The 17680-nt window shown below is 41.4% G+C and overlaps 1 protein-coding gene across 6 annotated transcripts in view; it reads left to right on the plus strand.

Annotated features, from left to right (window-relative positions):
- LOC120054495 (neuroligin-1) overlaps positions 1-17680 on the plus strand; it is a 279013-nt gene that overhangs the window by 22503 nt on the left and 238830 nt on the right. The window contains exon 2 of one of the 6 annotated variants that reach the window (XM_039001924.1): positions 3405-3409. The exons of the other annotated variants lie outside the window; for them this stretch is intronic. Coding sequence (XP_038857852.1) covers positions 3405-3409 — 5 coding nt within the window. The remainder of the gene's footprint in view (positions 1-3404; positions 3410-17680) is intronic. 6 annotated transcript variants of the gene reach the window in all.

Genomic DNA, 17680 nt, shown 5'->3' on the forward strand with positions numbered 1-17680 from the left:
AAGGAATTGCTCTAATTCAAGCTTGATTGTAATTTTTTTGTGAAGGATAAAGGTTCTCCTATATGCAAAAGATGTTGAAAAGACAATAAATACTGTACCAGTCAAAAGTTTGGATACACCTACTCATTCAATGGTTTTTCTTTATTTGTACTATTTTCTACATTGTAGAACTATGAAATTACAAATATAGAATCATGTAGTAAGTAAAAAAGTGTTATAAAAATCAAAATATATTTTATATTTGAGATTCTTCAAAGTAGCTGCCCTTTGCCTTGATGACAGCTTTGCACACTCTTGCCATTTTCTCAATCAGCTTCATGAGGTAATCACCTGGAATGCATTTCAATTAACATGTGTTCCCTGTTCAAAGTTAATTTGTGGAATTTCTTTCCTTCTTAATGCGTCTGAGCCAGTCAGTTGTGTTGTGTACAGAAGATAGCCTTATTTGGTAATAGACCAACTCCATATTATGGCAAGAACAGCTCAAATAAGCTTTAAGATATGAAGGTCAGTCAATGCGGAACATTTCAAGAACTTTGAAAGTTTCTTCAAGTGCAGTCACAAAAACCATCAAGCGCTATGATGAAACTGGCTCTCATGAGGACCGCCACAGGAAAGGAAGACCCAGAGTTACCTCTACTGCAGAGGATAAGTTCATTAGAGTTACCAGCCTCAGATTGCAGCCCAAATAAATGCTTCACAGAGTTCATGTAACAGACACATCTCAACATCAACTGTTCATAGTAGACAGCGTGAATCAGACCTTCATGGTCGAATTGCTGCAAAGAAACCACGACTAAAGAACACCAATAAGAAGAAGAGACTTGCTTGGGCCAAGAAATGAGCAATGAACATTAGACCAGTGGAAATCTGTCTTTTGGTCTTAAGAATCCAAATGTGAGATTTTTGGTTCCAACTGCCGTGACGCAGAGTAGGTGAATGGATGATCTCCGCATGTGTGGTTCCCACCGTGAAGCAGGGATGAGGAGGTGTGATGGTGTGGGGATGCTTTGCTTGTGACACTGTTGATGATTTATTTAGAATTCAAGGCACACTTAACCAGCATGGCTACCACAGCATTCTTCAGCGATACGCCATCCCATCTGGTTTGAGCTTAGTGGGACTATCATTTGTTTTTTAACAGGACAATGACCCAACACACCTCCAGGCTGTGTCAGGGCTATTTGACCAAAATGGAGAGTGCTTCATCAGATGACCTGGCCTCCTGAATCACCCGACCTCAACCCAATTGAGATGGTTTGGGATGAGTTGGACTGCAGAGTGAAGAAAAAGCTGCCAACAAGTGCTCAGCATATGTGGGAACTCCTTCAAGACTGTTGAAGGTGGTTGAGAGAATGCCAAGAGTGTGCAAAGCTGTCATCAAGGCAAAGGGTGTTTACTTTGAAGAATCTAAAACACTTTTCTAAAACACTTTTTTAGTGACTAAATGATTCCATGTGTTATTTTATAGTTTTGATGTCGTCACTATTATTCTACAATGTAGAAAAAAGTACAAATAAAGAAAAACCCTTGAATGAGTACGTGTGTCCAAACTTTTGACTGGTACTGTATATTCTTCCCACATTCCTACTATGATATTGATATTTGCCTTTGTGTCTAAGCCTCTCTACTCATAGCATGTTCACACATTATATGCCCTATAATGATATGCACATTATATGCCCTATATGCCCTTTGTGCTGAATAATACTGTGAAAGTAAAGAAGAATTTGTCCTGTTGTAGCCTCGTTATAAACCATTCTGTTCTCGTGAACATCAGGTTGGTTTGTACGAGGCTAGTCCTGCATTACCCTCACCAACACACATGGACCCAGATGAGGGAGGGGAAATTGGATTTGAGCAGAGAAAGATGGACGCAAAGAACTCCAGATATTTGTTTTGATATAGGTGGTATTTATTTACAGTGCAGGTCATGGAGAAAACTGGATCCCGAGTTACTTTTACAAAAATGAAGGCTACAAAATGGCAAAAATTACTTAAGAAATTTTCAAGAGAAAAGCTGACAAATTAAACTTGGTTAAAAGTTTGGTTTAAGGCAATACTATTTGTTTAAGGCAATACAAGGCATCATTTGCATAAGCATTAATGTTTCTAATAATACTGAACAAAAATATATACGCAACATGTAAAGTGTTGGTCACATGTTTCATGAGCTAAAATGAAATATCCCAGAAATTTTTCCAAAAGCACTGAAATCTTATTTCAAATTTTTTTGGGGCACAAATTCGTTTAAATCCTTGTGAGCATTTATCCTTTGTCATATCAAGAAGCTGGTTAAACAGCATGATCATTACACAGGTGCAACTTGTGCTGGGGACAATGAAAGGCCACTCTAAAATATGCAGTTTTGTCACACAACACAATGCCACAGATGTCTCACGTTTTGATGGAGCGTGCAATTGGCATGCTGAATGCAGGAATGTGCAACAGAGCTGTTGCCAGATAATTTCATGTTCATTTCTCTTCCAAAAACTGCCTCCAACATCGTTTTAGAGAATTTGGCAGTACGTCCAACGGCCTCACACCAGCCCAGGACCTCCACATCCGGCTTCTTCGCCTGAGTGATAGTCTGAGACCAGCCACCCGGACAGCTGATGCAATTGAGGAGTATTTCTGTCTGTAATAAAGCCCTTTTGTGGGGAAAAACTCATTCTGATTGGCTGGGCCTGGCTCCCCAGTGGGTGGGCTCCCCAGGACCACCCATGGCTGTGCTCCTGCCCAGTCATGTGAAATCCATAGATTAGGGCCTAATTAATTTATTTCAATTGACTGATTTCCTTATATGAACTTTCACTCGGTAAAATTGTTGCATGTGGCGTTCATATTTTTGTCCAGTAAAAATGTGGACACCACCTAAACGGTAGAAATAAATGTAAAAAAATTGGCATGAACCTGTGGCTAAATCCGGGTACTTCACATCGCATTCACATCGGAGCCAGTTCTCTGAGTAGCCTACAAAAAAGGTTGGCGATACCAAACAACAGATATACAATTTAAACATTTGTATAAATGATACAATTACCAGTCTCTGGCATGTGTTATTTTATAATGCAAATCAAAATGTTTGATGGGACCAGTGTTAGAATAAGTTAGTTAGTAAGTAATGTGTAAAGCGAACAATTAGTCCGTTCATGTGGGGGGAGAAACGGAGAGAAATGTCCGATTTGAGGAGTTCACATGCACATTCATCATCACAGGCGCCTACATAGAAAAATTGCATCAGCACATGCTTTATTGCCAGAAGCTGAAGCAACCCCTTGTGCCCTCTGCAATAAATTAGGTGAAAACAATCTGGAGGAGTTGGAGGAAACAAATCTGGCTACCAGAATCAGTGCCAAGCAGAGGGCTAGATAGAAGGTAAGTGAGGTGAGCGCGCTAGCGAGGAGCAGTCCTGGGGTGTATTCATTAGTCGGATTCTCCAGATGGAAATCGTTTTGCAACAAAACTAGAGTTTCTATTGGACAAATTAATGTAGGCCCCTCCCCGTTTGGGTTTGTTTGGTTTCGTTTGGTTCCTTAACTAGGCGGTTTACCTTGCAAAATGTTTTGCAACAGACGAAACGGAATCGGTCTAATGAATACACCTCTGCTTTGTACTGAAACTGATGACAGCCTCTGATTGGACTGTGTTTACCAAATATTCCAACATTTATTGGGATCTGTATTTTGATTGGTATATAGAGTGCTTTTTAGAATGCTTTTTGTCTAATTTGTTGGCCTTTACCAGTATTGCAGGGTTTGGGTTTTATTATTTGCTAAGCAGGGTGGATTGCTGGCGAGAGGCTTTATTGGTATTTGCGCAATATTGATTAAGTGACACCATGGAGAGCTCTCCTCTCACCTTCAGTGGCTGTTTTGTTATTGGTTTGATTACTGTAATACCATGGTGACTGATGCACTTTACATTTAGTCATCATCCATAGCTGCAGAGAGTACACAAGAGGAGGTGCTTTCAACAGGCCAATTTTTATGTTCTCCTGAACATTTTTATTGTTTGTCTACTGATCATTATCTTGTCATTTTGTATGTTTTGAACAAATGTTTTTGAAATAGCTTTTCTGTTCTCTACCGGATGCTGATAATGGTTAACAACAGCAAAGCGAAAGTTCCCAGAGTAGAACATATCAAACCCAGTACCCAGTCATAATCCCATGCCAGTTCTATGTGGCTTTACAAAAAAACTGGGCCCAATCCAGCCCAATCCCCTGTTTTATCACTGTAAATGGATATCCCTGGGCCGTGTGTTCACCCTGCTGTTCTGCACCTGAATCCCACGGAAATAATTCTCCACTCTGTAGTGTTGAGTCTCAGGAGAGCTGGCCATTGTCTAACCTTACTGCTCATTTAAATTCAGGGGTTTATTGTCATTAAGGGAAGGGGCAACAAAATCCCTGAAATGTTCTCCCTCTGTGTTCAGCAATGAGTTGCCCTTTGATGCTGGGGGTGTGTGTTATTGATGTTATTAGCGGTGGGTATTGAGCGTTAGAGAATATATGGGGCCCTCTGTTTAAATTTAGAACCGTTTTCTTTTATCTCACCTGTCTAATTAGCTGCGGTAGAGACTAATTGTTAATGGCACTGCCATTATTGCTCTGGGTTCTTTTTTTTATTCCAAATGGAGCGGGCTGCTTTTGTGAGGCATAATTAGGTTTTATAGTGTTACTCAAACCAGCCCTTTTTGTGGTGGCAGACAGTCCACACGGTTTTATCAGCCACTATTCTAGAGAGCAATTAGTACGACTACAGCATTTGTAGTTCTTCCGTCCCTTTCTGCTTAAACCAATAGATTAGTATTACTGTGTTAGAAGCACTGCTGTGTTTTTGCTCTCAACCTGCTGTTAGACAAGCAATTATCCAGTAGTTTAGCTTGTGGGCGGAGCCTTGCTGATTTCTAGAGAGTCTTGGTTCTGAATAAAGAAATTCTTAACCAGATCTATGGACTGAAGTGTGGAATGCCGGGGATTAGGAGATGGGATTCCTCCTCATTTGTAATTTGGCGTTGTTCTCTACTAATTTGACGCTTTCCATGGTTTCTCAATTCCGCTATGTTTTGCCTGCTCATATATTTCACTAACTCCAGCCCATTAGATGTAGGCCTATACCCCCCACACACTACGGTGTTGTTTGACCCGTTTCCAAAGTTGAAAAGGATATTTAACGAACCAAACAAAAACAAACTTCTTCTTCATTGTGTCTCTACTTAGACGGTCTCACTCCAAGAAGTGTGTTTTCTCTATAATCCTGGCAAGCGAAGCGACTACTGAGAAAACAGCAATTAGAGGGAGTCATGGAGATGATCCATACTGTCTCCCAGTATGGAAACCAAATGTAGTCTTTCCCATTGCTCCAACAATAGGAGAGTTATTGTACTGTTTATCTCTGTGGGCTGCAAGCTGTTGCATCCCACCAGTTAGCAGATACATTGATCCCCAGCTAACCAATTAGTCCAAACACACCATTTCATCTACACACTGAGCTCAGTGCAAATACAAGTGGATTGGGTTAAGTCAAATGACACCAAACGCTTTGTCTTTTCTCCCTTTGTTAAATTCACCTGCTGGATTGTTTGAGTGAAAGTATGAGTCCCCCAGCCCTCTGTGCCCTGGTCCAGGTATCCTCTTTAATGACAGTCATCCTAGCCTGGACATAGAGCTGGAGCTGGGAGTCCTGAGCTGAGCACTTTAAACCATGTCAGTGGGAGGCTTAGCACACAGCATTTTCATCTCCATCCGCAGCCCATGAAGTGGATCTCCTAAGGGCTTATCGGTTACACATCAGAGTAGCCTTTCATGTCCCTTCCACACTACAATCTGAACCCAAGAAGCTGGGTGTTTTTTTAAGGTGGTGGAACAATGTAGGTAGATGTACAGTACGTAGATGTTGATGCAATCAGTTGTTTGATTTAACAAATATTTATCAAATATCAAAATGTTGTTTGTGGTTTTGGTGTCAGTCAGAGAAGTTGAAGGTATTGTTGGTGAAAGATTCACACGGATGGCTGAAGGGAACAGGTATAAACGATAATGCACATCCATTAGAAACTGTAACACCACTTTCTTTGTAGGTTTGATTATCATCAAGCCTGCAGTGGATTTGATTACGCTGCAGCTCAGGCTTATTTAGTTGAAAACCCTATTATGAGCTAATAAGTGCTACGCCTGTCTTTATTTCCTGTGTGAGAGTTAGCAAGGACTCTTTAACTCCGAGGTCGGCGACTTTGTGGATTCAGACGGTCTGGACACATTAGGCTACACTACATTGCTTAAACTAAATTGATTGTGAGCCTTGAGCCATTCTCAGGAGATTGTCTCTCTTTGTCATCGTTTTTCACATGTCGGCTCCACTAATTGATGTAATTAATTTGCTTATTGATGGAACTCACTTGCCTGATGGTTTTAACTTTTTTTTTTATCTGACATTTTAGTCAACTAATGAAGCAATCGTGAGAATGATTGTGTATACTTTACAAGTAGTTTGTGTGAAACTAATAGCTTGACTGCTATAATTAATTGACCCCAACAAACCTGAATAAGCAGACTTTTAATGAGATGTGACAGAAAAAAAAATCCATTCAGCGCAGTTTACTGTAAAGGAAAAGCACTGAGTCATATGCTCTGTCAGATGAATAGGAAATGTCCCTTTAAGGTTGGTCCAAGTGTACATTGTACATATTAATAACTGTTTTAGAATTAAGTGTGGATTTTGCTTCTAATGGGACTTCTGTTATATTTTCAAAACGTACTATACTGACTGTGTGCTCTGAGCCATCTCAAGGACTTGGGGAAGGGTGTAATCCATGGAAATTCCTCACAATCCAAAACACATCTGTGTGACAGGCCTACATGTTTTCAAGGCTCAAGCACTTCTCTGCTTGGGCCTTGAAAACATGTAGGACCAAAAGGTCCGAAGCAAATCTGAATATTACTTTCTGAGAATATTGTAGCACACTATTAAGGTGTATATTTTTGACTTTTTCTATGGCAGGCTTCATGTTTTGACAGACCCACCATGCCAGTGACTCCGATGTCCACATAGTATAAAAAACACATGTAGACATCAATTTGCTCCCGAGTTGCGCAGCGGTCTAAGGCACTGCATCTCAGTGCTTGAGGCATCACTACAGACATCCTGGTTCGATTCCAGGCTGCATCACAACCCGGCCGTGATTGGTAGTCGCATAGGGCGGCGCACAATTGGCCCAGCGTCGTCCGGGTTTGGCCGGTGTAGACAGTCATTTTAAATAAGAATTTGGTTTTAACTGACTTGCCTAGTTTAAATTAAGGTAAAAAAAAAATCTGATGTGCCAGCATACATGTGTATGACGGATTTCACAGCTGTAAAGGAACAGGTCTCTTTTCTCCAGAGCTGAGGGGCCAAGGGAGGGCTGACATCAGCACAGTACCAAGGTTAGCGGGTTGCATGTTGATCTGCAGGTTTAGACTTTAAAACCATGTCATGCTCCTCCATCTCAAAGCAGGGCTGAGATATAGATCCATCGGGTGGGAGAACAAAAGGCCGCCATAAACCCAAGGGAAGGGCAACGTCTTTTTTTTTCACCTCTCTTCTCTCGTTTTTGCAGAGTATGCACATTGCCTTCATCCTCCCATCCCACAATATGAGAGAGAGAAACATGAAAGGCTGCCACATGGAATAAGGATCTTTCTTCCAGTATAGGAGTATGGTGTAATTGGATGAAAGCGGATGACCTTCGCCTCATTCGTTCACACTCATCTAGTGGCAAAATCTGAGAACAACCAGGTGTTAACATGGAGTTGCTCTGCCCCAGCTAATACAGGTCTCGCCATATCAGCTTTCCTGTCTCTGCTGAGTTAAACAGATCCAAAGAGAGACATCATGGTAGGATGTGAGCAAAGTGAAGCACTGATATTTGGTTTGGCGGGGGAAATACCCCTGGGCACACACTGGTTGAATCAACATTGTTTCCACGTAATTTCAATGAAACCACGTTGAACTAACGTGGAATAGACATTGAATTGGCGTCTGTGCCCAGAGGGTAGTCATGGATCAATGATGTAGACTCTACTTTGATCTTAAGGGCTCCCAATTGTTTATGTGATTTGATTACCATGGAACTACGATTGTAGGTATGCTGTCATATTGGAGAGCTGGTAAAACCCTTGTCAAGTTCTTGGGAAGCTGCATGTGGAATCTGGGCTTGCTGCAGTTGCAACATATACTGATCAAGAACATATAGCTGTTCATCAGAAAAGGAAGGTGTTAGTGAATTTGTGAATGTGGTTTCTGAATTATGGGTGAAGGATTTAATTACCTACTTGGGATATTCCTTCCGGTTAGGTTGGCATAAGCTTCCTAAAAAAACTGCATACAAGGCCAAGTTTAGTTACTATTGCATGTTCCTCATTTAAACAATACACAAATAAAGGCCTTTTGTTAGTGTAACCTGCCCACAGTGTTATATAGCTAATAAAATATGACCTCTAAGAACCTATAGTATTCTAGAAATGTCTCAAGGACTAGTACACATGAGTATTCTAAATAAAAGAATGCAATGCAGGGTAAAGGCTAAATTAAAAGGTGTATCCTGGAAGGAAATGTATTACTGTAGATTGAAAAGAAGGATTGTGAGGTGAATGACTGTTTTTAGCAATATGACCTTGAAATGAATCAAATAGTTACCTAGACCGTCAAAGTTCAAGTATGTATTTTTACAGGTCATGTCCAAGCCAAAAAGTGGTTAGACAGTCTTTGGGGTTCTGGAGGACTTGTTCAACACGTCAGGGCCAGCAGGCCATGCTTATCCAGGAGGGGTTAGCCCTAGTTCAAACACTGCACCATCGCTGCCCCGATGGTGCTAAAAAATTTACCTTTCTCTTTGGAAGAGCGGGGATAGAGTTCTGTCTGAAACCACGCAGTGCGCCTCGTCAGACTTTTGACATTAGTTCAGCAGCCTCTGTCGCTCTTCCGCTGCAGTGTGGGTGACACACACTTCTGTTTCATGCAGCGCACCAGAGCAGTTCTTCCATTGTCGGGAGAAATGGGAATGAATATTAATATATGTTAATTGCATGCAAATAAAGGTTGCTTCGCTACCACACCCACAACGGAAGCACAATCATGTCCTCGGATTTTGGAGGTGGACGTGTTAAAGTATCTAGTGTCCTGCCTAGCATATCTTTGGTCCATGGTGCACCTGGGAAGGAACCACTTACTAGGGAGAATGGGGAAGGGTACTCTTTGCCTGGTCCAGTCAGTGCCCCCTCCACAAAATATAGCTGACAGAGCTTTTTATAAATATTTATGATAAAACTTGGGCTTAAACATGAAGTTTAGTAATTAATTTAACATCTGAAGAATTCAAAAATAAGTCAAATGTATAACTCTTAGGGGGCACGTGCTCCCTATGGGCATGACGTCTATGCTTCTAGTCTGCTCTCAGCCCCTGCTTTCTGGGTCTGCTATGTGTGTGTGTGTGTGTGTGTGTGTGTGTGTGTGTGTGTGTGTGTGTGTGTGTGTGTGTGTGTGTGTGTGTGTGTGTGTGTGTGTGTGTTTGTACGCCAGCCTCTCTATGGAGCCAGCCCTCCACAGATGGTGGCAGCCACAGCAGACCCCTGCATTCCCATGCACAGCACGTCCTGGGGCAATCGCCACAGCGATTTACCGGTTGCTCTGTTGCCGTGACGACTGAGTGGGAGGGTCAGGATGGGGCCCCTATTAAGTGGTTTTCACCATATGCACATCCTCCCTGACTGACAAGATCACATCTAACGCTAGAGAGACACAGAGGGCACAGAGTTCCCATGGTCAACATCTCTTATTTCCCCATTCTATACATTTTTTTACGATTTCACATCCGGTCCATTTTATTATTTTTCAGCAGGGGGTTAATTGTTCCCTGAGAAGATGCGTTGCTCAACACCTGACTTATAGTCATTCATAACTGAACCAGAGGGAATATTTTCCCAACACTTTTTCTTGTGGCTGTGCAAAGGACTATTGTCTTGTGTCTTGTTGCTTACATTTGATTTAATTTATTTATAATTTTGCATAATTTGTTTTAGCAGAGACTTCCACTTTGGGTGGCGGACTTGTAATTTGAAAGCTGAATAACATTAGGCACTTACTTAGAATGCTTAATAGTGAGGATGAGACCTTAATATACTTCTTATTACTTAAACTTTGAATTACTGCTGGAGCGGGCTGCGATGTATTATAATTCGAGGAGGGAGCCTTTGAGAAGTTGCTCTGCTGAAAAGGCAAGGATGAGGGCTGGGAGATTAGAGTTTAGGCTAATGGGAATCTTAGGCTCATTTTGAGTTGATATCTCATCTTTGGTCCTGCTCGTGAGGGGATTGGATTAATCAAGGCTGAGCTCATCTGTAATGGATGCTTGAGCACACAATCTGACGATTTGGATGCATGGAATGGACGGCTCTCTCTGTTCCTCTTGTGCATATCAGATCTTCATTAATAAGAGAAGGTGGGGGGGTGCTTTTCAGTTCTGCACACACAGTCCTGTCTGTCTGTCTGGGCTTACTAAAGAGTGTAGACGGAACTACATGTTCTACTTGACTTATCTACGGTTGAAGTCGGAAGTTTACATACACTTAGGTTGGAGTCCTTAAAACTCGTTTTTAACCACTCCACAAATTTCTTGTTAACAAACTATAGTTTTGGCAAGTTGGTGAGGACATCTACTTTGTGCATGACACAAGTAATTTTAACAATAATTGTTTACAGACAGATTATTTCACTTATAATTCACTGTACTACAATTCCAGTGGGTCAGAAGTTTACATACACTAAATTGATTGTGCCTTTAAACAGCTTGGAAAATTCCAGAAAATGATGTCATGGCTTTAGAAGTTTCTGAGAGGCTAATTGACATCATTTGAGTCAAGTGGAGGTGTACCTGTGGATGTATTTCAAGGCCTAGCTTCAAACTCAGTGCCTCTTTGCTTGGGTAAATCAAAAGAAATCAGCCAAGACCTCAGAAAAACAATTGTAGACCTCCACAAGTCTGGTTCATCCTTGGGAGCAATTTCCAAATGCCTGAAGGTACCACGTTCATCTGTACAAACAATAGTACGCAAGTATAAACACCACGCTGCCATCATACCACTCAGGAAGGAGATGCGTTCTGTCTCCTAGAGATGAACGTACTTTGGTGTGAAAAGTGCAAATCAATCCCAGAACAACAGCAAAGGACCTTGTGCAGATGCTGGAGGAAACAGGTACAAAATTATCTATATTCACAGTAAAATGAGTCCAAAATCGACATAACCTGAAAGGCCGCTCAGCAAGGAAGAAGCCACTGCTCCAAACCGCCATAAAAAAGCCGGACTACGGTTTGCAACTACACACGGTGACAAAGATCGTACTTTTTGGAGAAATGTCCTCTGGTCTGACGAAACAAAAATAGAACTGTTTGGCCATAATGACCATCGTTATGTTTGGAGGAAAAAGGGGAGGCTTGCAAGCCAAAGAACACCATCCCAACCGTGAAGCACGGGGGTGGCAGCATCATGTTTTGGGGGTGCTTTGTTGCAGGAGGGACTGGTGCACTTCACAAAATATATGGAATCATGAGGGAGGAAAATTATGTGGATATATTGAAGCAACATCTCAAGACATCAGTCAGGAAGTTAAAGCTTGGTCGTAAATGGGTCTTCCAAATGGACAATGACCCCAAGCATACTTCCAAAGTTGTGGCAAAATGGCTTAAGGACAACAAAGTCAAGGTATTGGAGTTGCCATCACAAAGCCCTGACCTCAATCCTATAGAAAATTGGTGGGCAGAACTGAAAAAGTGTGTGTGAGCAAGTAGGTCTACAAACCTGATTCAGTTACACCAGCTCCGTCAGGAAGAATGGGCCAAAATTCACGCAACTTATTGTGGCAAGCTTGTGGAAGGCTACCTGAAACGTTTGACCCAAGTTAAACAATTTAAAGGCAATGCTACCAAATACTAATTGAGTGTATGTAAACTTCTGACCCACTGGGAATGTGATGAAAGAAATAAAAGCTGAAATAAATCATTCTCTCTATTATTATCCTGACATTTCACATTCTTAAAATAAAGTGGTGATCCTAACTGACCTAAAACAGGGAATTTCTACTAGGATTAAATGTCAGGAATTGTGAAAAACTGAGTTTAAATGTATTTGGCTAAGGTGTATGTAAACTTCCGACATCAACAGTATATCCCTGGGAAGCCAGATTTGGCAGTCACCAGTCGAAAAGCATGAAGACTATGCACTATGCAATTTGATTAGATTGTGTGATTTTCTGTTTTTGTTTGTCAATATGTGTCATTTATTTCACAAAGGAACTAAAAGTAGCAGATTTTATTTAGATAATTTTGGCAGGTTAGTGTTTTTCGTCATGAATCTTGTTCTGGAAGCAGCTCTGCAGAGTAGTCATTAGCTTGCACAACCCAAAAGTCCAAAACTCTGATTTTAAACCTAACCGTAACCACAATAAAAAAAAAATGTTGTTTTCACAATATAGCCAATTTTGACTTTGCAGCTGGCCTATCTAAGGTCAAATCGCTCAGTTCAAAATTTTGAGCCACCTTTTTCAGTGTTCTTTTATCATTGTTATGTAACAAGAAAACAAACCTCTTACCTATCTGTCTGTACTGTAGTTGTGTCGCAGGGGCAGCATACTGAACTGCTTTTGTAGCTGCTTTTTATTCTGCCTACAGAGGGGAATGGAAATGGGATGTAAAAGCAAGTTAAATACGTTCGACATCGCCCTTCAGGTCCGATGGGAGACCATCTAAATAATGTTTCTTAAGATTCAGCGGTTCAATTTGAGGGGAGTTCACGGAGTACCATGAAGCCTACTCACAGGAGACTTGCTCATCCGACTTGCTCAATTTTGTCAGAATTGTCTGTCAGAAAGAAAAGAGCCTTGTTAGCCTTCGTTTATAGTTGTTTAACTAATTACTGTGATAAAAAGATCAATACAGCTAGAGAAATATGTAATCTCAGGGTTCTCCAGCATTGGCTGTGGCATGTTGAGGGTTTCTTTCATTTGTTCTGTATGTCTCAGGTTTGTGAGACAGGTAATATTTTCTACACTGGCTGCCATGCTATTGTTTAAGCTAGGTGGTCACCTCAACTAGCCTCCGAATTACCAGACGGATTATCGCAATCCATGTAGCGAAACAGAATGTAAGCTTGCAAGACGTTCGGATGGTTGTATGAGGTTACACCTCAACTGCCAGGGGCCAGTTTGTCAACTTGTCTTGTACACTGTATGGCATTGCTGTTTCTGCTTTGTCATAGGAGGTTTGGAGTCCCATATCTGGGCCTGTTGTTTTGGGTTGTGATGCAGTGCGGGTCTCTTTCCAGCCTGTTTGGGAATGCAAAGGAGTTGTAGGCTGTCAGCAGTGGTTTGCTTGATGCCAGCCAGGCATGGATAAACATGTGAGCTGGCTGGCAAGCTGGCAGGACGGGATGGGACAGGCTCTTACAGGAAAACCCCCTTCCCTTCCTAATGCAGGAAAGGAATAACTCTTTCTCCTTATTCCTTTTGTCCCTTCTGCCTTCACACTCCTCTTCCTCTAATTTCTCTCCTCTCATTTTCTCCTCTCTGCAGTCTCTTATTCCCAGCTTTCTTTTTAGGGATGGATTGAAATTTGCAGAATGGCTACCTGGATGAAAATGGGGGAGGGTCATGCTTTTTCAATTTCAGTCAATCAAGGACAGGGGAGGGTCATGTATTTTGTAATTGACAAAATAATTGTAATTTCAATATTTGTCAGTGTTTTAGAATTAGTTATTTATTAGGCTGTATATCGATGTGCCCGATGCTGCCCCTCATCTCTGATTCTCCATTGGGCGTGCAGTATCAAGTGCGCCTACAGGCTATTTAGTGTAATCTATAGGCTATAGGCTACAAAGTGCATTCTTGGAGAAGCACAGAGCAAAGTTATATTTCTAAAATAGCTGCTGGGATGGTGTAAATAAAACTAAGCTGCATTACACACTGCAATGGATATTCTAAACCTGAGCCTCGGCCTGCTCTGCTCTTGCTAATCAAAACGTTTTTGTGTGCTGTCCAACCAATCACTGTGCTGTGTAGGCCAATGGTGGCAATTCAGGAGGAGAGTCAAAGGCTTCTTTCGATTATTTGTTTTATTGGGCCTAGTCCAAATGGTGCAGGCTTTTATTCTCTATTTTGGTTAGGCCAGGTTGTGACTAGGGTGGGCATTCTAGTTTCTTTATTTCTATGTTTTCTATTTCTTTGTGTTTGGCCGGGTGTGGTTCTCAATCAGAGGCAGCTGTCTATCATTGTCTCTGATTGAGAATCATACTTAGGTAGCCTTTTTTCCACCTGTGTTTGTGGGTAGTTGTTTTCTGTATAGTTGTAGTTACCTTACAGAATTGTTCGTTTTTCTCTTTGTTATTTTTGTTTCAGTGTTCAGTTGAATAAAATATCATGAACACGTACCACGCTGCGCTTTGGTTCACTCCTTCTTCATCAGACGAGCTTTACACCTATGTTCTATTCAGTTTAAGGAGGATAGCCCGAAGATGAGAAGGAGGACCGGAGGTCAACTTTGATAGCTTGCTACTACTATAATTGATTTGATTAAAAATAATGTTTCTTTCCTATGATTTATTTATCAGAGTTATTGACCTCACAATAAGCCGTATTTGAGTAATATACATCGTGGTGCTGAAACTTGAAGCAGCAGCGGCACAATCAATTGGAAATGGACCACTCATGCTACTGAAAGTAGGCAAATTTGAGTAGGCATAATCATTTTCTTTTTTATTTAACTAGGCAAGTAAGTCAGTTAAGAACAAATTCTTATTTACAATGACGGCCTACACCGGCCAAACCCGGACGACGCTGGGCCAATTGTGCGCCGCCCTATGGGACTCCCAATCATGGCCGGTTATGATACAGCCTGGAATCGAATCAGGGTGTCTGTAGTGACGCCTCAAGCACTGAGATGCAGTGCCTTAGACCGCTGTGCCACTCGGGAGCCCAAAACCATCTTCATTTGAATTAGACTTTACCAACAACAAGAGGGCTTTGTGTTGGAGCCTAATTCTTCCTATTTATGAAATAATAGGTAGGACTATCTGTTTGACAAAAGAAAATATCCATAGATATAGTCAATTCCTCCACCCACCATGCACTGTTTAAATAGCCTACCTTCGTGTCAGTGAAGGCCTATCTTTTATTAAAGACAGTTGCAAAAAGCACAGGCCTATCCCTTGTTAGCTTAAGACTTTGAAGAAAATAAGCTAGAACCAAGCTGTGAAATACCCGGGAAAGACATGACTCTGATGCATATTGGGAGATACTTTGCATTCGGAAAGTATTCAGACCCCTTGAGTTTTTTCTACATTTTGTTACGTTACAGCCTTATTCTAAAAATGATTAAATTATTGTTTTTCCTCATCAATCTACACATAAAACCCCATAATGACAAAGTCAAAACAGGTTTTTAGAATGTTGTGTAAATGTGTTAGAAAAAACTGAAATATCACATTTACATAAGTATTTAGGGTTGTTTTCCTGTTGGAAGGGGAACCTTTACTCGAGCCTTATGTCCTGAACGCTCTGGAGCAGGTTTTCATCAAGGATCTCTCTATACTTTGCTCTGTTCATCTTTCCCTCAATCCTGACTAGTCTCCCAGTCTCTGCCGCTGATAAACATCCCCACAGCAGGATGCTGGCACTACCATGCTTCACCGTAGGGATGGTGCCAGGTTTCCTCCAGACGTGACACTTGGCATTCAGGCCAAAGATTTCAATTTTGGTTTCATCAGACCAGAGTATCTTGTTTCTCATGGTCTGAGAGTCTTTAGGTGCCTTTTGGCAAACTCCAAACTCAATGTGCCTTTTACTGAGGAGTGGTTTCTGTCTGGTCACTCTACCATAAAGGCCTGATTGGTGCTGTTGTCCTTCTGGAAGGATCTTCCATCTCCACAGAGGAACTCTGGAGCTCTGTCAGAGTGACCATCGGGTTCTTGGTCACCTCCCTGACCAAGGCCCTTCTCCCCTGATTGCTCAGTTTGGCCGGGCGTCCAGCTCTAGAAAGAGTCTTGGTGGTTACAAGCTTCTTCCATTTAAGAATGATGGAGGCCACTGTGTTGTTGGCACAGGAGGTTGGTGGTCCCTTAATTGGGGAGAACTGGCTCGTATTAATGACTGGAGAGGAATAGGTGGAATGGCATCAAATACATGAAGCACATGGTTTCCATGTGTTTGCCTTTCCATTTGCACCATTCCAGCCATTATTATGAGCCATTCTCTCCTTGGCAGCCTCCTGTGGTTGTTGGGACACCTTCAATGCTGCAGAAATGTTTTGGTACCCTTCCCCAGATCCGCGCCTCGACACAATTCTGTCTGAAAATTATGTAGACCTCATGGCTTGGTTTTTGCTCTGACATGCACTGTCAACTGTGGGATCTTTTATATAGGCAGGTGTGCGCCTTTCCAAATCACGTCTAATCAATTGAATTTACCGCAGGTGGACTCCAATCAAGTTGTAAAATATTCTCAAGGATGATCAATGGAAACAGGATGCAAACAGGATGCAACTGAGCACAATTTCGAGTCTCATAGCAAAGGGACTGAATTCTTATGTAAATAAGGCATTTCTGTTTTTTATTTAAATAAATTCTGAAAACCTGTTTTCACTTTGTCATTATGGGGTATTGTGTGTAGATTGATGAAGAGTTTTGTATTTATTTAATCCATTTTGGAATAAGACTGTAACGTAACAAAATGTGGAAAAAGTCAAGGGGTCTGAATACTTTCCGAATGCACTGTATATTGTTTTGTTTCATTGACATTCAGAAACTGAGCTACAATCTTCTATAGCCGAGGAGACAAAAAATGTACTTTGCTTGGGAAGTAATCTAATTCTGTCACTATCAATTGATTAAGCTATTCACTTTCTGTACACTAGAAGATGTTAAACCCAGACTTCTTTTGGGGAAACACCTTCTCGTTAGGTTCAGCAATGGAAGATAAGTTGCCAGCAGTTAAAGCTTACATTTTTCTACTTCGGTAGGCCTACTCTGTCTGGGTTGGAAAGGCAGCCCTAACTTTTGAAAGTACCATGCTCAGATTCCTAATGACGTCTCAAAATGTATTATTAGCAAATAGGGACAGTTTCATTGCAAATAAGACACACTGATTTGGCATTAGAGAAATAATAATGATAAGCTGAACACAGGCCTATCTCTCTGTCCATTCTTAGCCTGTAATTCTGGTAATGTGTGTGGTATAAAAAAATATTTGGCTAATATATAAAATGACGTAGAATTGCATGAAATGTTGATAAAAGGCTATTTTTTCACGGACCTGTAAACACGATGATAGATTCATGCAATGCTTTTACTATGAAGGAGATCCTTGTCCACCCATACACTTGTCCACGAACCCACAACAGATGGACAGATCAGTGAAAGAACTGTCCATCTGCTGGTTCTTCTCTGTCCTGGTGCAGAAACATAATGAGAACACCAAAGTGTGGGGGCTGAAGCAAGAGGATGCCATGGCAACTCAGCACTTACCTGTAGCACTGAGTAGGAGGTATGAAAATAATGAGTGTTTGAAATCGCAGGGGGATAAAATACACCAGCAGGGGCGGATTGGCCATCTGGCAATTCTGGCAAATGCCAGATGGGCTGGACCATTTTTTGGTT

Source organism: Salvelinus namaycush, chromosome 10 (genome assembly GCF_016432855.1).
Source record: "Salvelinus namaycush isolate Seneca chromosome 10, SaNama_1.0, whole genome shotgun sequence".
Taxonomy (NCBI): Eukaryota; Metazoa; Chordata; class Actinopteri; order Salmoniformes; family Salmonidae; genus Salvelinus; species Salvelinus namaycush.